Below are 23,065 nucleotides of genomic sequence, written 5' to 3'. Positions count from 1 at the left end.
AATAATTATATTTTTAGATATGATAGATATGATGATCTGTGTTAATTATTTTATTTTTTTCAAATTTATTTTCATCTTATATTGAGTTTTTGTTTAAAATAACAAATTTAAAATTGTTTTAAAAACAAATTAAATTGAAAATATATTTTCTATTTTTAATATAGTACTAATTACCTTGAGCATTAAATTGGACTATAAGATATTTTCTTAAGTTGGAGAATTAAATGACCACCTGTTATCAGCCAAAATATTTAGAAAAGTAACGTTCCACATCTAAGGAACTTATTAGTGCAAACTTAAAAAATGGTAGATAACTACTACTAATATGTGCAGGCAATCTGTCCATAGATTTATTTTTTTCATATAAAACGTTTGATATTGTTTGTAGTTGATAAAATACAACCTTTTTCTTCAAAACTTTTTTTCCGTAGTAGATACGTAGTATATACGCGTAATACGCGACCGTAGGGGTTTGATTCATGAAATATATTAAAAATATGTATTTTATTAATAAGTTGTCATTATTAATAACGTGTCAAACATGGTAAATACTATGTAAATCGAATAGGATACCCTAAACTTAATTATAAGTCGGTATTTATTATAAATTATGATGAAATAGTATCATATTCATTTTTTACCCTGTAACATATATTATCAATATAAATATATTTTTTCTACGCATCTTTTTAGAACTGAAATCAAAAATCCGTAGTTAAAGATATTTCTAATATAATTTGTACCTATCGATTATTCTAAGGATATAAGGTATTATTTTATTTTAAAAAGTTTTACCATTCAAAGCTCTTTACATGAAGCCACTAATTCGTAAAATATCTATTCACGCAATCACTGAATTCATTAGCTTTCCAATGATTAAAATTTAACACTATGCAGAGTTCTTCTTTAATCAAGATTCAATTCTAGTAAATAATACATAGAAAATGTTCAGACGATTTGAAGCAGAAACAAAGAAATCTTCTCTTTTAAATGATTCATACGTTTACGATTGTTAAGAGCGAATGTGCGATACCTACTCATATTTATTTGAATTACCAAAACCTATTATATAAATGAAACGGTTTTCATTTTTTTCATTGTGACTAAAATTATTGAATCTAGTTTTTCATGTTTTTCAGTATAAACATATGTATACCGTATTAATTAGAGGTGTTACCTTGCACTTAAATTTTACAAATTAATATCAGCATTAGCACGAGTATTCCGTTAATATATTCGAAATATTGCTATAAATAATTTAGTATGAATAATTAATAGTATTCTAATAAACTAACTGAGTGTATTTCATTTTATTTATATTCTAGCGTATATTTAAATATGATTGTGAGTTCAGCAATAAAATATCCATTATTCTACTGCACTAAAATTCGGTCACGTCTTCCTCATAATCATACATAATACCTATACAGTATATTTATGCTAATACATAAAATCTGATCGGGGTCGAATGCACGAGGTATTTTAATCAAATTCGAACACGAGGAAAAAACATAGCGCTTTGACACAGATCACAATACAGACATGATTAGGTCTCGTAGAGCGGGTCAATTAAACGGTGGACGAGTCTCGTTCGAAATAATGATGAGCGCCTCTACTATGCGGTTAGGTCACCGTCGTCATCGTTAACGACAGTTATTAATATAAGATATGTATGCGCGATAACGTTGAGACGACGAAAACAAAACGTGGATGTGCCAGAGAAGTCGAAAATGTCCTACGTCGACCGGCAAGCGTTGTAATAAATTTGCATGATTTATCGGCTTTCCGGCACACACTTATATGATATACATTGGCAATATAATATTGTCAAGTACATCCAAAAATGGACCAGTCGTTCACGGTCGAACGGACGTAACAAGAACAGTATATTATAATGGATAATAAGTACACACGGACGAAACTATGTATTATAATATACGCGTAGTTCAACAATACAAACACACAACGACGTGTATACGCGAGCCCAACCGCGAAGAAAGAAGTTCGGCGGAAAAAGATGACTCAATTTAGTCGTTTCAACAGGAATATCGATGGATTCATGCCGTAAACCTTTCGCGTTTCTCTCTCACAAACACGCGTGCGTGTACATGATTAATCTCCCTATACTCGGTGTTATCTCACATAATGCTGTAGGGCAATCTCAGACGAGTACGGCCCGGTCTTCCTTGACCTTCCTCCGCCGCCGCGGACACGTGCTCCTACGTCTGGTTATTTTCTTCGCGAGAAGTTTACAAATCGTTTAAATATTATACCACATGCTATATTATATACACACGTGTTTAGGTATGTATAATTAAATTGACAAAACATTATTATAATCCGCTGTGCTGTCGATCGCATCGAGAAGTTTTGACGCGGATGAAGTTGGGTGGGGGAAGGAGAAATACGAAAAAACCAATATCATCGCATTAGCATTGCACATACTGGACTGCAGTCTTTTAACGGCTACTGATTGTCCTACACAGCGATGCGCGCGCAACAAGTCTCCCTGCAACGACTGTCGAACGTCATCGTGCCGACGACCTGTTTTAACGTCCTCCACAAATATCTCGTCCGAACGGGTATCTTCCGAACGTATATTGATGGAATTGAAAACGCACACACACACACACATATGTATATAAGTATTCAGCATATTTATAAGCACCTACTGTGCAATAATGAATACTCTATTGATTTCTCAATAACTCATTGGTCGTATACGTGTATAATACGGAGTAATAACACGTTCGCGCATATATGTATACATCCAACGAGTGTAGTGTGATGGCAAAGACCAGAAGGTTTGAGAATATTTAAGAAAACGTATCGTGGAACGCGTGTAGACGTGTGCCAGCTAAGCCGTCTTCTAATTCGTTTTTTTTTATTGCGTATATTTTATTTTTATTTTTTTTTTTTAAAAAACAATACGATTTTTATATCGTATCAAATACGATCCAAAATAGAGAAAAAATTTCTGATTTCACTTCATATAAAAACCAAAGCCATAAATGTGGTTTTAGAAAATTCCACGTAAAATTATATAATATACGAGTGTAATAATCGATTTTAGCTACTAGGTAAAATTATCTTATAATCCGGTGGTGTACGACCAAAAAATATTAAACACACAAACACGTTAATCTCAACATAACATAACATGTAAAAACAATACCCAATATGCATGTACTAATAGCTCACTGAGAAATCATACTCAAATCGAATTAAACGAGAAGATAACTCATCCGAAAAAACATAGCAACACCACGGGTTATACTCGACCAATAACTTTTCACGGTACAACAATTAAAAACGATATCGGTTAACGTGTTACAGCAATACAAGGACAAGCAATTATATTATATTATAGCTTGTTCTCCGATGAGTTACTTTTTTGATAAAAGCATTTAAGTGCGGGGACAACGCGTGGCATATAATATATATATATATTATTTAAAACAAACACGATATCAGATTAAAATGAGACACGTGCGATGTGGTGGCGGTACAGAAAAATCGCATTTATAACATCGCGATCGGGTTTCATCAAACACCGCGAATTAGCGGATCCATTGTATTGTAAAATAGGTGCACACGCGGAATCGACGTCAGTCAGTAGTGTCCGATCTCCTCGGGTGCTAGCAGAAATACATGGTAAGTACGACGTTAAGACGGATTAGCCGCGTGAGATTAAAAACGGGGCGGAATAATGTGCGGAGTTTGAAAATCAGGTTTTCAACAATGTTATGCAGCAGCAGCACCGTTTGCTATTTGTCGTGGCCGGTCGCGTATAGATATAGATATACATGAACAAAGACAAGTATATAAATAAACGAACCAAACACACACAAGGCGCACAACAACAAAGGTCAACGTATTTTATATTTTATTATGTAAAACAATATGGAGAAGTCATGTAGGACGCTGTCGTTGTTAACGTACAGGGGTTTAAGAGATCATCATCCGGCGCACTGCAGCAATGCGCAAAGGCGGGGGTTCACTATATAAATACATGTATGATATATAATACTTATGTATTATATATCATTCATGTATTTATGTATGTATTTATACATGTAAGAAAGAAGGTAGAAAAAAAACTTATCCTTCCGCTTATAACACCATAACTGCAGCAGTCTAATCTGGAGTAGAATAAAAATGTGTGTGTGTGTGTGTGTGTGTGTGTGTATAGCTATGCGAGACGAGAATTTTTAAGTCATTAGCGTAAAATATAATATATTGTATGTATACGATGGAATGCTCTGTATAATGTAATGATATGTTGCTCTATAACCCACTATGTGTGATGAATGTATGAATGGACTGAACGAATACTCTCGGTTTCGTGCAAAGTCCACGCGTCGTGTTCACTATATTGTGACAACAGCCACGATAATAAGATAATGGACGTGTTTATTTCTCGTCAAGAGGGAAATCGAAAATAGTGAGAAAAAATCGGACACAATGGCGCCTACTGTGTATGTATGTGTTGTATGTATGAGAGGATTTCCAACAACGGTTTAATGAACTAGAACTGTACGGTGTCGCTTATCAGAGCGTGGAAACCCAGTTGCGCCGGACGTGTCATAAGATTATATGGCGGCAGGCATCGGCAGAGTTTCCGAACGAATCATCAGCATTATTATTATTATTATTATTATTATTATTATTATTAATTACCATTGATTTCCGTGCTCGCGAAAACAAAAATCCACGTGTATTTCAATAATAATAATGATTGGGGTAAAATAATTGTTTTTTTTTTTTTTGGTTTTCTTTGATTTTTTTTTCATTTTGATTTTTATTAAGGCTAAGCGTTGAAATATTGCCGTGATTTGTTAAAAAAAATTATTCGTACGGCATAACGAAAAACCCGTAAACACAATCAATATAGAAGTAAAAATATAATAATAAGTTATGTTATTGTAACGATTCAAGCTCCGAAATGCTATTAAACCACTTGAATGATTTATTTCTGAAATTTGGTATTTTACAATTATTTGTGTTCCGAGAAATGGACGTTAACAATATAAATTCCTTTAAACGAATATACTATCAAAACAATGGATACATAAAAAAAAAGTTGTCCATATGACATCGTCGACGACGAAAAGTCGCTTGAAAAAATCTTAACCACTTATCCGCTATTTGTATTTAAATACGCGCATTAATGCGAAAATAAATAGTTAATATTTTGGCCGAGTACGATGAAAAATAAAACGCTTAATAAATAAATTGTCGGTGCCAGTATACATGTATAAATTATAGGAAGATTAAATGAATAACACGCCAAACGTCAACAGTCGAACTGGTTTTAAATAATGCAAGTGAAAACAGAACCAACTGTAATATAATATTAAGAGTCATCCCTGGTAAATGGAACATTTTTTGTGTTATAATAATGTACACATCAAAACTTCACAGATATGTGTGTATATATGCAGCACAGTTGGGTCCGAAAAAGATTTTAGAAAAACACGTTTACAGTTTTTTAGATTCTGAAGAATATATTTTAATTAACTCTGTTAATGGTTTCTAGTTCTCTGGAAGAGAATAAATCAGTTATCATTAATCATTAATAATTACGTATTTCGAAGGAAAATAAATCTTAAGAATCTTTGATATATCAATACTATATTAAATAGCCCGATGTACGAGCAGTTGAGCGATAAATGTAAATCTTGCAACCAACATAACGTGTGAAAATGAAGAGATATCAATGGTGACATTAAGACGCATGACGAATGTCCAAGAGTCGAAAAAAAAAGTGTAATGGAGAAATGCGCGACAAAAGAGAAAAATTATGAAAATGCTATCTGAAATCAGTAAGATTTTACAATCATCATCTCATAATATATTGAAGTTATATTATGTTTCCGTCTAGACCACCGTCGCCATACACATACACACACACACACAATAAACCCACGTATTACGTAAGCATACGTTCGCACTGCTGCGGTAAACTCGAATCGCTCGCACATCTTTCAAAACGATTCGTTAAACGGACCACATTAATTATCTAAGATAAAAGCGACAATATTAAAAAATGTAATACAACCGTACATTATCGCTTTCGCGCGTCAACGCGAGCCGCCGTCATTTCTTCACAGACAGTGTGGAGAACCGTTTGTTGTTTGCTGCACAATGCTCGTGATTATACGAGCTTGATGCGTTAGACGCGCACACACCAAGGATTAAGATTTGCAATTTTTTGTACCGTACACTAAATTCGAGATAAATGTTTGTAGCCCAACCTTGCCACACCGCAAAATTGATAAAATGGTACCAACTTTAAAAAATATGGTACTTTGCACAGTAATATGGTACATAAAAAAATTTCTAGCAATTCAAATCAAATAATTTGATCAACATCAATCACACTTTTTATTCGTTAATTTTTATTCACCAGTAATAACTATACTAATAACCAAGTAAAAAGTCTCCCGGCTCAATTTGTTTAATTTTATTGAAATTGTAATCAGAAGGTATCTACTAACACCTAATTAACAGATAAAAAAATAATTTAAAAAAATAACAATAAACTTAAACTAGTTTTAAAACAAAAGTAATGAATTATGATTGATAAGTGATAATACTTATAACGTAAATTTTATTAGCATAAAATGAACCACTGTTACATACACTGAGTTTAACTTAGATCATAAAAACACAATACCACAGAACAATACCATGGATAATACTATGGACGGCCTACGTGTGTATTGCTTGTTTACCAAGCATAGAAAAAAGATGATACCAAGCATTCAATTTTTAATTTAAATTAATTATGGTACTTTCCGCGTACCATATAATTTATTATGGTATACGGTACAATGTGTAAAAATATGGTATGAATACCATTATAATGGTACATCTGGCAAGTCTGTTGTAGCCTGTGATACTATAGCATAATTATGGGAGGATTTGGGTATCCTAACCCTCCCTCATGGCCTTTTTTTTTTAATCGTCTTACATATTTGAGTACTTATTTTAATACTAGTATATATAATAAATGGACCACCTACTACAATATATTCTATAGAAATAATATAAAAAAACCTGAATCCCGATTATTGTTATTTTTCCTCAGGATGAAATTATTGATGATGAATTGGAAACTCATTTTAGATCAAATTATATAGGGCTTTTAGCTAATTGCACGCTTACTGATGCTGATAAAAAGCTTGTAAATTAATTATCGCAGTATAATCGGCTATATTAAGCTATCTTGCATACAAAATCTATTATTTTATTATTTCACAAGCCATTAACAAATATCATCTACATTTTATTATGCAATATTGCAGTCCTTTATCTATATTAAATATTCTATTAAATACTAGATATTTTGATTATTTGCTTTAATCTTAATATATTATAGGTGCTTAGAAATGTGTGGGTATCAAATGTAAGTTATGAGTTTCCATTGTTGGTAAAATATAAAGAAAAAGGTCTGAAATATCAATATAAATGGTCTACAGAATTTAATTGGCTTGCTTACTCAGAGATTAAACAAGGAGTTTTTTATAAGTATTGTTTGTTATTTGCTAAATATAGCGGAGTTGGTAGCCAGCCTCTGGGGCAACTTGTTTCAACTGCTTTTACAAATTGGAAAAAAGCAAAAGAGGTGTTAAATTATTTTTATGTATTTATTATTTTAATTATTATTAATATCTTTTATAAACATATTTTATAGATTAATTATATAACAACAATACGCACTTTAAAAACTACTATATTTTTTGTATTTAATAGTAGAATTACATATTCTCTTTAATTTTAGACGTTTCGAAATAATTTCCAACTGAAGTATTATTTAGCATCTAAATTAGTTGCTGACCATTTTTTGTCTATACTTGGTCGTAAAGTTTCCATAACTGAGAAATTAGAAATAAATTAAATTGAATACAAGTCGTCTGATTCCAGTAGTTGAATGAATAGTATTACGTAAACGAAAAGAAATTGCATTAAGAAGACATCGCGATTCTAGAAAACTAAATGGTAACTATTGGAACTTGGTAATATGTATAGTATTTTCTATTTTGATAATATTGTGTGGTTGAGTCAATGATATTTTAATTTATTAGTGGATATTATATTTCATTAACTTGATTTTTATTATTGTAGAATTTGAAAAATAAAGTAATTTTCAGGAAATATTTAAATATAGATCCCACGGTGATGCTTTCTTAAACAATATTCTTGAAGAAGAAAAGGGTTAAAAATACATATCACCAACATGGGTGCAACTAGAGCTCAAATATTGGGGGTGCTAAAACTGCCGAAAATAAAATTAAATGGTATTTAACTGTAACTTCTATAAATTATATAGATCCAAAAAAAAAAAAAAAAAAAACAGGAGTACTACATTTGAACTCAGAGGTGCTAAAAACCCTATTGCACACCCCTAGTTGCACCTATGATCACCAAAGATGCAAAATGAAATTATTTATATTTGTGATCAATTAACTTTAAAAGAAATAGTTGGGAAAGTAAATGCTACTGAGGGATTTGCAGTTTTAGATAATGAAACAACAGATATTGCTACAAAAGAACAACTGTCATGCGTTCGTTTTATGTACAATAACAATGTGTTAAATGAATGTTTTCTTCAATTTGTTGTTATTCACAGTTAAACAAGATCTGATTTGGCATCTACTATAATAAATGGTAATGATTTATCACAACAATTAATTTTAATAATTTATTTATAATTACCTACATATTAGTTTTAATATGTTATGTATACTCAGGTTAGGCTAGTTAGGTCTCATTCACTCCTCCCAAACACACGGGCGGGCTTAAGAGGGTGGCTAAGGGGGCATTAGCAAAGTCCCTAGGGACTAAGCTATCTATTTTACAAAGCAAAGTTTTATTATATACTAATAATTATAATAAAATATCGTCAATGGTCATTGATGAATATGGTACCTATTTTATATATATTTTTTATAAATAAATAGTTCACTTTTGTTGTTAATTATATGTATTTATTTATATTTTAAAATGGTTTCAGATTAAAATTGAAATCAATAATGTAACTATTTTAACTTTATCATTATTGTGAAAAAAATGATTTACTTATGAGGGACTCAAAAACATATTATGTAATTTAAAATTTTATATAGATTTAAAAAACCAACTAACTAAATTCTTAAGCCTCCATTAGCCTCTCCCTTGGTTAGAGATAAAACCCGTCCCTGCCCAAACATGACCAGATTACGCCACTACAGCGATATATTCTGCAGTGTTAAGGATAAGCCTATCTTTTGCATGTACTCCAATACTCTTTGCAAATCGATTTAAGTAAAATATCTGTTTAGGTGATTCCAACGAAAATTATTCTATGCTACACGCCTTCATATTTTATAAGTACACGATCATTTTTGTACGACACACAAAGTGCGTCGTAGTGTACACGATTTTAGGCTTAGTACACACACATTACATGCGTTACACGCATTTTACTTTTGATACGATTATAAATAAAATAATTGGTATTTAATTTAGTATCAATAGGTGCATATTTGGTCTGTGGAGAAAGGGTTAGCGGCGGCCCATCGTTTTCACGCGCACACTCGTAGCCGCATTCATTTGTAGCAATTTTCCGTATACAATACTATATACCGAGCTCGCGTGATAATTATTATCGTCATTATTTTTTTTATCATTATTATTATTATTACGTTCCGCGAGGGGAATGGCCAGAGAGCTCAATTATAATATTATACACTACTACTACTGCTACTATTACTTATTACTAACTGCTGCTGCTGTTGCTGGTTCTACTACTACTGAATACACACACAGACACACACACACACACATACATACACACGTTCGGGTTTCTTTCTGTCTAATTAATACAAATTAACAGCGAGCAGCGATCGTATAACAGTGTACGTGTGTATGCGCGTATTCCGACAGCTCTTCCTGGCCCGAACGACAACCGGTTCCGCGCATTGTCGTCGCGATACTCTCTCCGACCCCTTCATGCCATCATGTCCTATACCACGTTGTGAACGTAAACATATATTGGACGATTTTATTCGCGGAAGACGTCCTGTACAGGATGATTTTTTTTAGCGTAGGAACCGATCACTCTGTATAGATACAGTTTTTAACGGTTGTTTAGCGAAATAATCCTATATTATAATATCGCTAATCCCTTTAACCGTATAACATGTATATGTACCTGAACACTTGATTTTCAAACGATAACTTTCACGGCCGCATGTAATTAGACATTCTATAGCTCTCTCGATGGTAAAACTTCTCGGATCTAATTTAATACCTATTGCCTGAAGGGTATATTATAAACTCTCGCGAGTTTGTAACAACTTCATTCGTACTTTATAATTGTCGAGTAACAATACAATAAAAATAAATATGAGTTACGCTGAACATACGTTATTACAGAAGAGGGATTTTCCCATCACCCTTCTGTAACAATGCTTAATATTTTATCTTCTCGTGATCAAACACTCCGACAAATAAGCTTCAAAATCTTCAAGCGATTATAATATTTTTCGGTTCCCGTAGAAATGATTCACTCTACACTAGTTTTATAATACGCAGAACCTATTTTACGTGTTACGCGCTCGTACATTACCATCGTCATGTGTGGCTGTGACCCCCGTCACAGTTTCCGATACGATAGGAGACGATGACTCGTTATTATAATATTGACACGCAGCGCTTTATAGTCTATATATTATGAATAGAACTTGCGAATTTTGAGAAGTAAGCATATGCTCTGTGAGAGTACATATATATGGGTTCGGTTTTTTTTTTTTTTTGTTCTTTTCCACAAAACGCATCTCTTAACAAAACGAAAAAGGCGCTTTTGTTGCGGGGGTTCTTCACCTCTTATTTTTATTCTCCTTATCGCTGATCTATATTTATGCGTTTTGTTCAATGTCAGGTCGACGTGAAAACGTATATTTATATACAATGTACGCTCGGACCGCCGCTCTCGCTGATAGGGTCGAGTAAACAATATTTATGATACCAGTGTCAAGGCTAAGCGTGATGGGTGCTGTACGTTGTCGGCGGGGGCGGAAGGATAAAGTATAATAATAATATCGTCGAGGCGCGTGCGACACCTACGATCGTATAATGCACGGTTAGATATATACGCGCGCAAAGAGAGAAAGTGCATGTACGGTGCATTGTTGCTGCAAGTGTAATATAATAATACAGCGATTATTATTATCATTATTTAAATGAATTATATATATCATGCGCCACAAATGTGTGTATACGCACGTACGCCGTTTATTCCATTGTCTCGGTGCTTTTTTCGACGTATACCCTTTTTATTATTGTATTTTTTTCCTCCGTTAAACGGGTTATAAATTATACCAACTTAATTCTTTCCCGTCGGAGAATATTGCACGGGCATATAACCGCCAGCGCGCGTTGCAAAACAGCACCGTACGGTGGCGGACGTAAGGGAGATGCGATTCCTGCAGACTGCTTGACATTCGACGACGTTTTTGCACGTGCGCAAAAATATGTACGAGTACATCATACTATAATCGTCAGACCGCTGCAACAATACACACATATGTTTGACTGCAGTGGTCGGCTAGCAACGTTATTATTATAATATTCATTCTGAAAGAAATTACAGTAAAAAAGTTATTGCGACCATTTGATGATGTACTACAGAATAATTTATAACAACAAGACGATATTGACATATTTTACAACTGATGCTTGTATTACGATATTGGATCACGTGAACTGCACCGTATTAAAATGTTAATTGTCGGTGATAAAACGGAGATATTATAAAAGAATTAACAAGACCCCTTAGATATTATGATATAAATACGTGTATTAAAAGCTATAACGAGCTGAAAGACTAAGTGGAAATGCAAACAATTTTTGAAAGACATGTACGAGTCGTATAACTTTCATTTAAATACATATATCTGTAGATAGCTCCGAGAGTTATCCGCACATAAATTCTAATCGACTTAAACATTTGCATGTATAATTTTTATACAATGCGATATCGAGTCAATTATTATACTCGGAGAGGTTCCTCTAATAATCATGTACGATATCATAAAATGTATGCGAAGAATACCTATTTATTCGGCTTAAACTTTTTATTACCGATGCATTTCAGTTAAAGACCAATAAATTATTTCAATAATACAATATATGCCTATAAGTTATAGATAAATAATATTCTAACTTACCTATGAATTATTCATTATTATTTTTACTTACGTGTATTTCTTGAATATTGAATTTCTTTAAATGTGATAAATTATATACACGTAAAATGAGAGTAGAGAGATATTATTTAGGAGTTATAAATTATTTAAAACATTATTGTTTTCCATTCGTTGAGTTGCAACGTGAAACGGTTTTAGTACAAATTGGAATATTTATTCGAATATTTTACGCCTCAGGAAATACTAGAAATAGTTGTTCATAAATTCAACATGAATAGTAAAATTAAGTTTTGTATAGGTAATAATATAATAATAATATTTGATGTATTGTGCCTTTTTTTCTTTATTATTCTTGACATTTTTTTTTTTTTTATAATTTCTGATTCAACTGCTAGACCATTAACATTACATTTGTAGAAAAAAAAATATAGATAAAATAATACAGTTTAAATTAATTATTTAGTCGTTCGTGTATTATATTATATATATATATATATATCTATTTTAAGTCAACATTAATTGCCAATATAGTATTATAGTATGAATTTATTGGAGTGATAAACTACATACGTAACACCTACGCTTGAAATTCAAAATGAAAACTAAATACGTGTATTATCAGACGATTACTGGAGAAAAAAAAACCAGTAATATTTAAATCAATAACGATTTTTCGATTAATGTAAATTATCGCGTCCCGATGCCAGAAATCAAATGCAAATATTTCTCGGACCAAACGTCACTATTTATTACACGTTAACGTTAAACAAAAACTTTAATTATTTATTAGTTTATGCGCAGCTCAATTTCGGAGAATAATATTCACAGGAAGGTAATATTTTTTATCTTAATAACATACGTATATCATATGCGTTTAATATTATAACTTCAATTTTCGGTCTACCATGTACGAGATTATGTGTCGGAATTTAATTCTAGAAAAACATTTCGTTTTGCTTCGTCAAATTAAAACAACGTTCACGTGTGTTTACAATAGCCGCGATATTCATGGTATTCATATTATTATTACTATAATGGTCTATCACGACTCCTCTAGACGTCATGTTATTAATCTCTCTAGTTCTACCACGAAAGCACCCACTGCTGCTGCTGCCGCCGCCGCCGCCGCGGGCCGAACCCCGATATGCCTATTCGACCGGGTGTGCACTTGAGTGGTGGTCATTCATATATTACAACGTATACGTAAGGTGTATACATATTATGATTACCATGGGAAATGAGTGTGTTGCAAGGTCACCAAGGACCAGATGTTGTGTAACGATATTTTCGGCTATTAACCCGATTCCAAATTAACAAATAAGCCACGCAAACACCCATACTTGATAATATATGACTATGTGAGTACATTTCCATATATCTTTGCTTGCAACTCCCCTCCCCACACAAGATCCGTAATATTTTCTTTTTCTTCGAATTATTTACACACACACACACACACACACACACACACACACATACACACACACAACTTTTGTACGCGTACATAATCGATTTGACTGGGAACGACCGTATCTTCACATTATCGTGGACACGTCATGATGTGATAGTATCGTCTTTATAATAATAATCATATAATTTAACCATTACTGTTTAGAATATTGACGGTGACCATATTATTATTATAGAATATCCGATAGGAGGAGCATAAGATTTATTGTCGTCATAAAATCATTATTCCTTTCTGTGCGCCCTGTCCGTCTACAAGTGAACTCAAACGAGTATAGAGTAATCACTGATCATTGCCCTCAAATGTTTGGACGTTTGATTTATTTTCTACATATATTTGTCTGAATAATATTCGTGTGTATGTATGTGTGTGTGTGTGTGAGAGAGAGAGAGAGAGAGAGAACTTTTTTCTAGTGTACATAACTTACTGAAAGTAAAAACATCATAATTATTACTATTATTTTAATGGAAATAAACTATATTTAATTATGTTCGTATAAATCCACAGAAAAAGAACAATATACACAAATGTGTATTTTTTCCCTATCCAGTACCTGCAAATGCATTACTTTTATTATGAATTTCCATGCGTCAATAAAAACCTTTAGTGTAGTCGTATATTCATGTTGAAATATAATTAGTTAATTTATAATAGTTTATTTAGAATTGAAAATTAACACGTGAGGCATGTCAAAGAAAATCGAAATAATAATAAGACCTCTATATAATATTTTTTTATATAACGTTATTAATCTTAATTATTAAATTGTAAACATAAGCGTGAACGTTTCATTTGGCATTGATTAATAGTTTTCAGCTTCGTTACAACATTCTTGTTACAATATGGTGTCCGAATTACAACACATGTTTACGTGAAGAACGTTATGTCAAAAAAAATACATTGCAAAGCAAATACATTGTGCTGATCCAATAATTCAATTTAAATAATAACGTACGTAAAGAAATAAAATATTGGTTAATTAATTTTCCATTTTCACTCGATTATTATATGTACAGAAAAATTGCAAATATGTTACGTATGTATGAAAACGAATCGTACAAGTCGGTGATTATAACGATCCTAAATTTATGAACGCATATATATTATAAGATAAGAAAAGGTTATCACTTAAAATACATGTTGAACGTTTTATATGGAGAATAAACAGTAGTACTCGTATTAGCACAATTTGCAGTTTATTGTTCAGTAAAAAATGTACTTATGAGATTCAAAGTCTCCATACTGGTTCGCATTAGTCTTAGATTAATTATTAATTAATTAGTTATTATTTTTCTTTAGATTAAAATAATAATATACATTCAATTTCGGTAAAGAAAAAAATTAAAATATTTAAAAATATATATATATTTAACATTTTACGTGGGTAGGTATAAATGGTATCCCAAAATTAAGACGAACTAATTTTTTTTAAATTTTATAATAATACACATGTACGTACCAGTTACCTTTTTTTATGTTAACTAATTTTCCTTCAATGTAAGTTTATTGATCCGTCGTATTAGAAATCCTTTAACACACAACGTCTTAGGCGATCCAGATAATATCAAAACGGCATCGCGACTAGAATTGTCCCTTTCACGCGTCTCTCCGTTTGCATGTGTGTATTGGCAAGGCGATTATATTCTATGTTATTTTATGTGTAATATAACGACACGGAGCGTGCAGATTTTCAACTTCAGAATTTATGAGCTCCTCGAAGCATAATTAAAAAGTCGGAGATCGTTAGTGGCAAAATTACCTGGCAAGGGGACGACAATATCGACTTACAGATAATGTCAAAGACGATATAGGTAGATACGTACCTACAACACGTCCAAGACCAAGAAGTGTGTACCCGGTGTCAATGACTGATAATATACACACTCACAGTTACTAGAAATACGAAAAGAAAAAGAAGAACAAATTCTCAAGACCCGAAACCCTGTTTCAAAAAGAAACCGACGGGAGATTTGTATTATATGTTTTTTGTTTTGCATGTATAACACGTATTGTATAACATAAGGGAGTACTCTACATAACTCTTTTCATTGAATCCGATTTCATTGTTTCGTAAGAGAGAAAAAAATGTTTATTGTCGCCATTAAACGCAACAAGTAATTACTTTTCGTGCCTTGGGCCGTTTTTCATCGAACAAAAAAATATATAAACATATATGTATGTACATGTGCGTATATACGAGTATGTAAGGTCCTATGTATTATGTACGGACGTACAGCTTCACTGATATTATAAAATAAAACTAAAACATATATATACACATACTATTTTGGCTTACTAAGTACCATTAGTATTTCAAGGGCTGCTTCTAAAAAGTGCAATGCATTATAAAACGCAGCAGTATACATTGAATAAATAAAAATAATCCAAAAGTTTACACAACACTATATTACCATTGATTATAAACACTATAGATTTATAATCAATGATATTACGTATCTATGACATTACAAATATAGTATAGTGTAGACTATACTTTTGTCATTGTGAACGCCAATGTCAAATTATTTTATTGCTAATATTAAAATCTGATAGTGTAATAATAATTCAATTTTTTGGGCTTTATTATCCTGCGGACCATAACTAATATAAATACACACAGAGGTTTACAAGTTATACCTAATGGTGGCTTATGCTATTACCCAAATAATTCAGTACTATCAGTTTAAATAAATTTAGTAAAAATAATCTAAAACTTTTTTTAAATATTTTACGTGTAAAAATTTGATAATACTTTAAATGAATTAAATATTTCACAAGAACTATGAGTACATAAAAATATATACTAATAGTTAAAATAGTAATAATTATTTTCTTACTAGTAGTAAAAAACTTAGAGCCGTTTTTCTATGCATTTAATTAACATATACTACTCAATGAGAACAAGCTATTAAAACTTGGAACGGTTTTTTTCTTTCTATTTAATGTCTTCGAAAAGAGCTATACATGGTTTGAAATGGTTGAGTGATATAATAATTATTGTATTTATAGTGCTATACCCATAATAAAGTCTTCGAATATATTATAAAATATCTTATTCAAACAAATGTCGTCGATATTGTGGGCAATTAAATTACAATGAACATTAACCTTTGCGTAGTTCATGCACCGCGTATAAGGTGTAACTTACGTTCCAACGTATATGTAATAAACTAATATACTACGAAAATAATAAATTTTTGTAGAAATAAAATAAAAATCACATGCGTATAATATTGTTTGGTTACGAACTACAAACATACAATAAATAGAAGTACAGTAAAAACTAAATATATTAGGTAATTATATGGATATTTTAAATACATTATAATAATTATTCGTGGAAATGTGCCATGCATTTATCTGCAAAATGAATTTCATTGTGAAATTAGAATTTAAATTAGTGTTTTCGAAAATTACTGAGATTAGTTTTTTTGGTTTAAACATTTTAAATTATTTTTCTTCTTTTTGACTTTAAAATTATTTTTATTAGATAGGGATACAGAAAATATTTACAAACATCGTACTGAACAATTTAAATTTCTTAATTATCTTTTCTAAAAAATATCCTTGATATTATTTAATATTTACTAAAATACACGGACTTTGGATTATACTAAAAATGTAATTATTTTATTAATTATCAAAGTGTAAGTGTTAAAATAACAAACAGGTTTTAGTTAATATTAATAAGAAATTACTTTGAATTTTGGATGTACAAAACGATATTGAAAGGACTCATAATCCGGTTTTATTTATAATTAATTAATTACACAATAATCTGCAGAACATTAACATCCCCGGAAAATGTTAAAATGCACGTCATAAAAATAAAGTTTTAAATATGTATAGGAATGTGATTCTATTATTATTATTCTGTGGCTATATGAATTAATTTCTTTCAGAAACACTATTGTGTATTAAATTCACATTTCCGGAAATAACATTGGGAAATAATATCAGGAAAACCGAAAAATAATAATTTACAATAATTCTTAAGTAAGGACTATTGGTACATTATGTTCTCCCATTGTTATTCAGGTAAAAATAAGGACAAGGATATATTATAATCAAAGAATAAAAAAAAAATAATAACATAATATCTCTAGAGCACATATCGATTCGTGAGTTCATTTATCCCCCGACCTACAGCGAGAACAATGTCCAGACCGTATTTCTCTCCCCTCACTTCTCCTCCAGCGTTCGGCATTATATTATCTATTTGCAAAATCTCTAACTTGCTTCTTCTCGGTGCCATCATGAATGTCTCTTGATTTATAGGACGACCTCCGGCCGATGCATGCGAGTATTGTCATGAGCATTATACACATACCTTTTGCACACATGTACAGTCTCATATGCGCGCTCACGTCCGCTGATTGTCAAGTAAAAAAAAATGTACTCGATATAGACCATACTGAACTGAATTCACAATTATTATCACTATTATTATTATTATTATCTAATCGTAATACCTAAGTATTTTAGTTATCCATTTAAGATCTTATTTAAAGTAAGACAATATGTTTTTTTACTCAAAAGCATACATATATGCATATAATACAGTTTACATGACATTAATTAAAATTCTTCTAAATAATTTCACAGTTAGAATAATCCATATTAATGATTGACCGGCCGCTAACTGTTTCCATGTTTCATAATATTAGTAATATTTATATTATGTACCATAAAATATTTAATGTAAAAATATATATTTTGACCTTCATTCGTTAAAATGTATAGATATTTAGGTCGTCTTACCGAATTATAAAAGTGATCATACGTGACTCATAAAAGTACTTGATTTAAGTTTGTAACGCTCAGGGGACTAGTAAATCAATTCGGTGCACATTTCAGTTTTTAACACTCATTCAATACAACGCTGTATAGATAATCTGTTCATGTAAGTATAGAGTATAGAGTGGTACCTCGAGAGAGACTTAAACGCAGTGACAATACATGGAGGAGGTTGACGACCGAAGCCAAAGAATATATTCTTTTTAATAGAAAAAAAAACTAATAAATATAAAATTTGATGAATTAAAAATCATGTATAAAAATAATATATTACATTATGTTCTCATTGACTGATAGAACTAAAGTACTGAAAGCTACAAACAAGAAAAAATTAATTGTTTATTTATAATTAAGTCTGATGTATTTGTTACGGGTAGATTTCGAAAATGAATAGTGTACATATTACCCGAGTAAAATAAATCTTACCCATTTGAACAGTATAATATGTACATTATCCAGTTTGCTATGGAAAAAGTATGAGATAGAAAAAAAACTAAATTATATTAATCCAAAAACAATTTATTTATTAAATAAATTAAGTATTATTAATTTATTATTTAAGATATAAAAATTTGAAAAATTAAATATAGTTATTTATTGGAATAGTGTTCAAATTCAAGTAGCATTTGGAGTTTCAAAGTAACCCCCAAATTTACATTTACTCATATATTTATTTGTGAAACAAACATTTTTTAAAACTTGACCACCAGAAAAATATTGTGCATTAGCTATTTTACACAAAGCTTTTTTTTTGTAACCGATACTTTTAAAGTATCTATTAATGGTTTATTTTGATTTAATCTTTTTTTCGGTTATATTCACGTTTCTTATTTCGGCTGATATATCATAATATTTTGATTCCGTTAAATGCACTGAATTCCTATTATTTCCATAAATTAATTTATTGAAAACTCTCATAAAATTTATCATTTAAAGGAGACATTTTAGTAAACTAAATAATCAAACTTTAATAAGCCAAACAAGTGCACAAGTTTTTTTCAAAATGTACACTTGATATTTTAACGTATTTTATTTTATCAAAACACTTTATCCAATCAAAGATAGATAATGAACAAAATATACGGTTTACAAATTATATTTTTACTTTATTCAATAGACATGGGTAGTGTTTATATTACTCAGGTAATATATACATTACTCAATTTTCGAACTATTTTAATTAGATTTATCTTCAGTAGTGAAATTAAAATAATGTTTATACTCCAAGATACATATTTCTTTAAATTGATTATGTACCTTTAAATTTAAGTAAAAATTGAAAAAAATGTATAAATGTAGGTAGGATATAAGTCATGTACTTACTTATTATAGAATGATTAAAATAAAATACTTAACGTTTTAAAAAAAAAACATCAAATCATTTTATTTTGTTTTATTAATTACCGATATTAATTAAGTATCGTTGCCAACATATTTTTAAAATATATCTCTTATTGCCGTTATTGCCAAAAAAATTAATTGCATAAATAAATTAATATTAGGGTATTTAGTAAAATAATTACTTCGGACTCTGAAATTAAGTATGTAAATATTTCTATTTTATATATTATAAACCTTACAGAATAGGTTAGTTAGATAATTGATCATAATTATATTAAACTTATAGGAATGAAAAAAAAAATAAAATTACCGAGATAGAATCCTGCAGGGATTGTTTTAAATACTTAATCGTGAAAATAAAACATCTTTAAGAAAGAAAAAGTCACCGCCAACTAATCGCCACCAAACATGAGATTGAACACGGTCATGCTCTAATTTTTCCAGTATAACGCGTACAAAGTAATTTTAAACAGAAAAAAAAATGCAAATATCAACGAATGTAAAAACAATTTTAATTAATAATAAAATAAATGTCTTTCTTTTTTACTATCAAATAATAATTGAGTTTTTTTAATAAAATAAAAATGTAGTTTTATGTATCATTGATATAGTTTTAAGTCAAGTAGATCATATATTATGAATTTCTTATGGCACTTAATACTCAACTACCGAATTTTATAATTTGACTGGCAAACATTTTTATTTAAAAAAAAAAACTCTTTATTATCAATTAATCATAATTATATTATTGATTTTATCTATGAGTTTTTAATTTGTAACAAAAAAATTAATATTTTCAATAACTTACGTTATATAGTATAATGTTTATCTATTGCTTCTAGTTCATGTTTCGTCAATCTGCAGCTCCACCTCATGTACTCCGTTTTCTTTTTTTAAATCCATATATATATGTTTATACTCAATAATAAAAAACTTCAAAATTAGCAACACAAAAAGTGGCGATTAAACTAACTGCAATAAAAGATTTAAACAAACAATATGAACACGATTCGACGAAGCACGTGCAACTGGAATACGCGATAACAAATGATGGTGGTGGGTACACGCGGCGCGCGTGTGAGTGGGTCGACGCGCAAGAAGATACTGACCCGACTGGCCGCGCGCTGTGTTCGTTTTGTACCTAAAACGATAACTATACGGTTCCTCGAAGACTCCTGGGAGTACTAATCGTTCCCATTGGTCGCTCGCATTACACAGAAAACGGGATTTATTAGGAATATTTTTGTAAAATATGTTATTTATTTCGTATTTAAATCACACCATTTCACAGCAAAAAGAAAAAAAATTAATTCCTTTTTGTCTGTTTTACTAGGTATTTAAATCTCATTTATGCCCGTTGACGTTTACCACTTTTACTTATTTCTATATTATTACTATTATGACTATTTATGATAATGTTTTCTCGGTTTCAACCCATGCGTCCTGTAAATGTTTTAAATCATTACGTATAGCCGTCCAAAATATATATTGTAATTGAATTCAAAAAAAAAAAAAATAAATTTAATACAATGTATAGTATATAGTATACCTATAGAGTAATATCAATTTTTTTTTTTTTACATTCTTATGCTAAACAGTAAATACACATAAATAACGAAATAACACATTAACATCAACAAAACTGCTTACATCAACGTAAATTACTATTATACTTCAATTATAAAATTAATTTTCGGTCGATAATTATTTTAAACAATTAAATACATAATCGAATCGTACATCGAGAATTCTTTTTTCGCTGTATTGTTTGCCACAAATATTGTATATGCATTCCAAGATTATCTTTTTTTTTGTTAAAAATATTCGACATATTTTGTACCCATTTCACATATTTGTACCTTCACAGAAAAAAATCAGATAATAACGACCCTAACGTTCCTGACAAATCCATTTATCCATGCACTTCCTATTATAAGTGTATTTACTGTACACCCGAATCAATCGCCCTCAGAATTTGACGAAATGATTATTTACTTAACACCCCAAAATCATGTTTATCTATCCGATAACGAATTTTATTCAAAAACATACAAGGTTTAATAAATATTATTCTTCACCAAGCATGTATTGATTTTAAAACATAATATTGTACTTTGAGAAAAATAAAATAAAATATTTATTATTATAAGAATACTGTGCTATAATTAAATATTTACACAAATAGTATATTTTTAAAAACAACCTTATTTTAAAAATATATCCAAAATATTTCATTAACTGGAAATTTGAAACCGGAAGTTTTTTCAATCAAATACACTGTTCAGTCATTTCTTTTTTTTTTAGAATAAGAAAAAATATTCTACAAACGTTTTATTAATCTAAGTTTAATTAATTATATACATAGTATTGTCACTTCATCGATCAATATACTCGTATATAAGGTCAATAATATCAACGTATTTTTTGTAACTAATCAAACGCTAAATTAATTTACTAAATTGATTTTATTTATAATTTATTAATACTAATTTTTAATATTTTTTAATATTTTACATATCATTCATTTACATTTTAAATTAAAATAACACAGTTGTTATTTAGAGTTATTACTATACTTTTCTGAAAATTCATAATCGCTAATAATCGTTTTTCAAATACAATGATTAATTAGCAATGCTTTAAAATGAGTGTGATTTGTGGTAACCAATACAACCAAGGATTTTTACTCAGAGTCGATATAACTCTAACTATTCAAATTGTAAATTGAGACCATAAAAGTAAATATTATACATTAGTGTAGAATCTATACTTTCAAAACTAGTGATGATCAAAATTGGTCTTGGTCTTGTGGTTTCACAAGACTCTTGCTACAAGATCAAGACCAAGACCAAGATCAAGATTAGGCTTGCGAGAACAAGACCAAACGAATACCGGAGCTACAAGACCAAGACCATTACTGCAAGACTCAGTCTCGCAAATTTTTTTTTCCCCAAAAAACATATTAGTTATCTATATTTCATTAAATAATAAGTTATAACGAAAATAATAAAAAAATATTTGTATTGTTATTAAATTTAATCAGTATTCGAGGAAATGACAAATTATTGAAAAAATTATAAGAAATAATTGAAATTAATATTACAAAATAACATGATTATGTTGTTTTATACTTAGCAATTACTGAAAAATTATTTTTTTTCTCCAAAATCGATGAAAAGGTCGAAAGTTGTCTTGCTCATAGAATAATTTATGACTGATATTCATAATACACCTCTACTTTGAATCGAATATACTAATAATTGCT

The 23,065-nt window shown here is 30.1% G+C and overlaps 2 protein-coding genes across 3 annotated transcripts in view; one reads left to right on the top strand and one right to left on the bottom strand.

Moving 5' to 3' along the window:
* Positions 1–20,921, bottom strand: part of LOC112687305 — an 81,480-nt gene extending 60,559 nt beyond the window's left edge. For both annotated transcript variants that reach the window (XM_025559949.1, XM_025559944.1), the window contains exon 1: positions 20,609–20,921. The gene's annotated coding sequence lies outside the window, so the exon portion shown is untranslated. The remainder of the gene's footprint in view (positions 1–20,608) is intronic.
* On the top strand, positions 6,837–7,903 carry LOC112686944. Its single transcript, XM_025559446.1, has 4 exons — positions 6,837–6,851; positions 7,094–7,189; positions 7,385–7,648; positions 7,787–7,903. The coding sequence occupies exons 1-4, from the start codon at positions 6,837–6,839 to the stop codon at positions 7,901–7,903; spliced, it is 492 nt and encodes a 163-aa protein (XP_025415231.1).
* Positions 20,922–23,065: the final 2,144 nt, after the last annotated feature.

This window comes from Sipha flava, unplaced genomic scaffold, assembly GCF_003268045.1.
Source record: "Sipha flava isolate LNK unplaced genomic scaffold, YSA_version1 109_pilon_pilon, whole genome shotgun sequence".
In the NCBI taxonomy this organism is placed as follows: domain Eukaryota; kingdom Metazoa; phylum Arthropoda; class Insecta; order Hemiptera; family Aphididae; genus Sipha; species Sipha flava.
Note: the sequence above shows the minus strand (reverse complement) of the source record. Positions and strands in the feature narration are given on the sequence as shown.

Bases quoted from the DNA above. Each gene is read 5' to 3' on its own strand.
- LOC112686944 (XM_025559446.1), top strand. The intron at 7,190-7,384 runs GTAAATTAATTA...AATATATTATAG, and splicing joins CTGATGCTGATAAAAAGCTT to GTGCTTAGAAATGTGTGGGT. The intron at 7,649-7,786 runs GTATTTATTATT...CTTTAATTTTAG, and splicing joins AGGTGTTAAATTATTTTTAT to ACGTTTCGAAATAATTTCCA.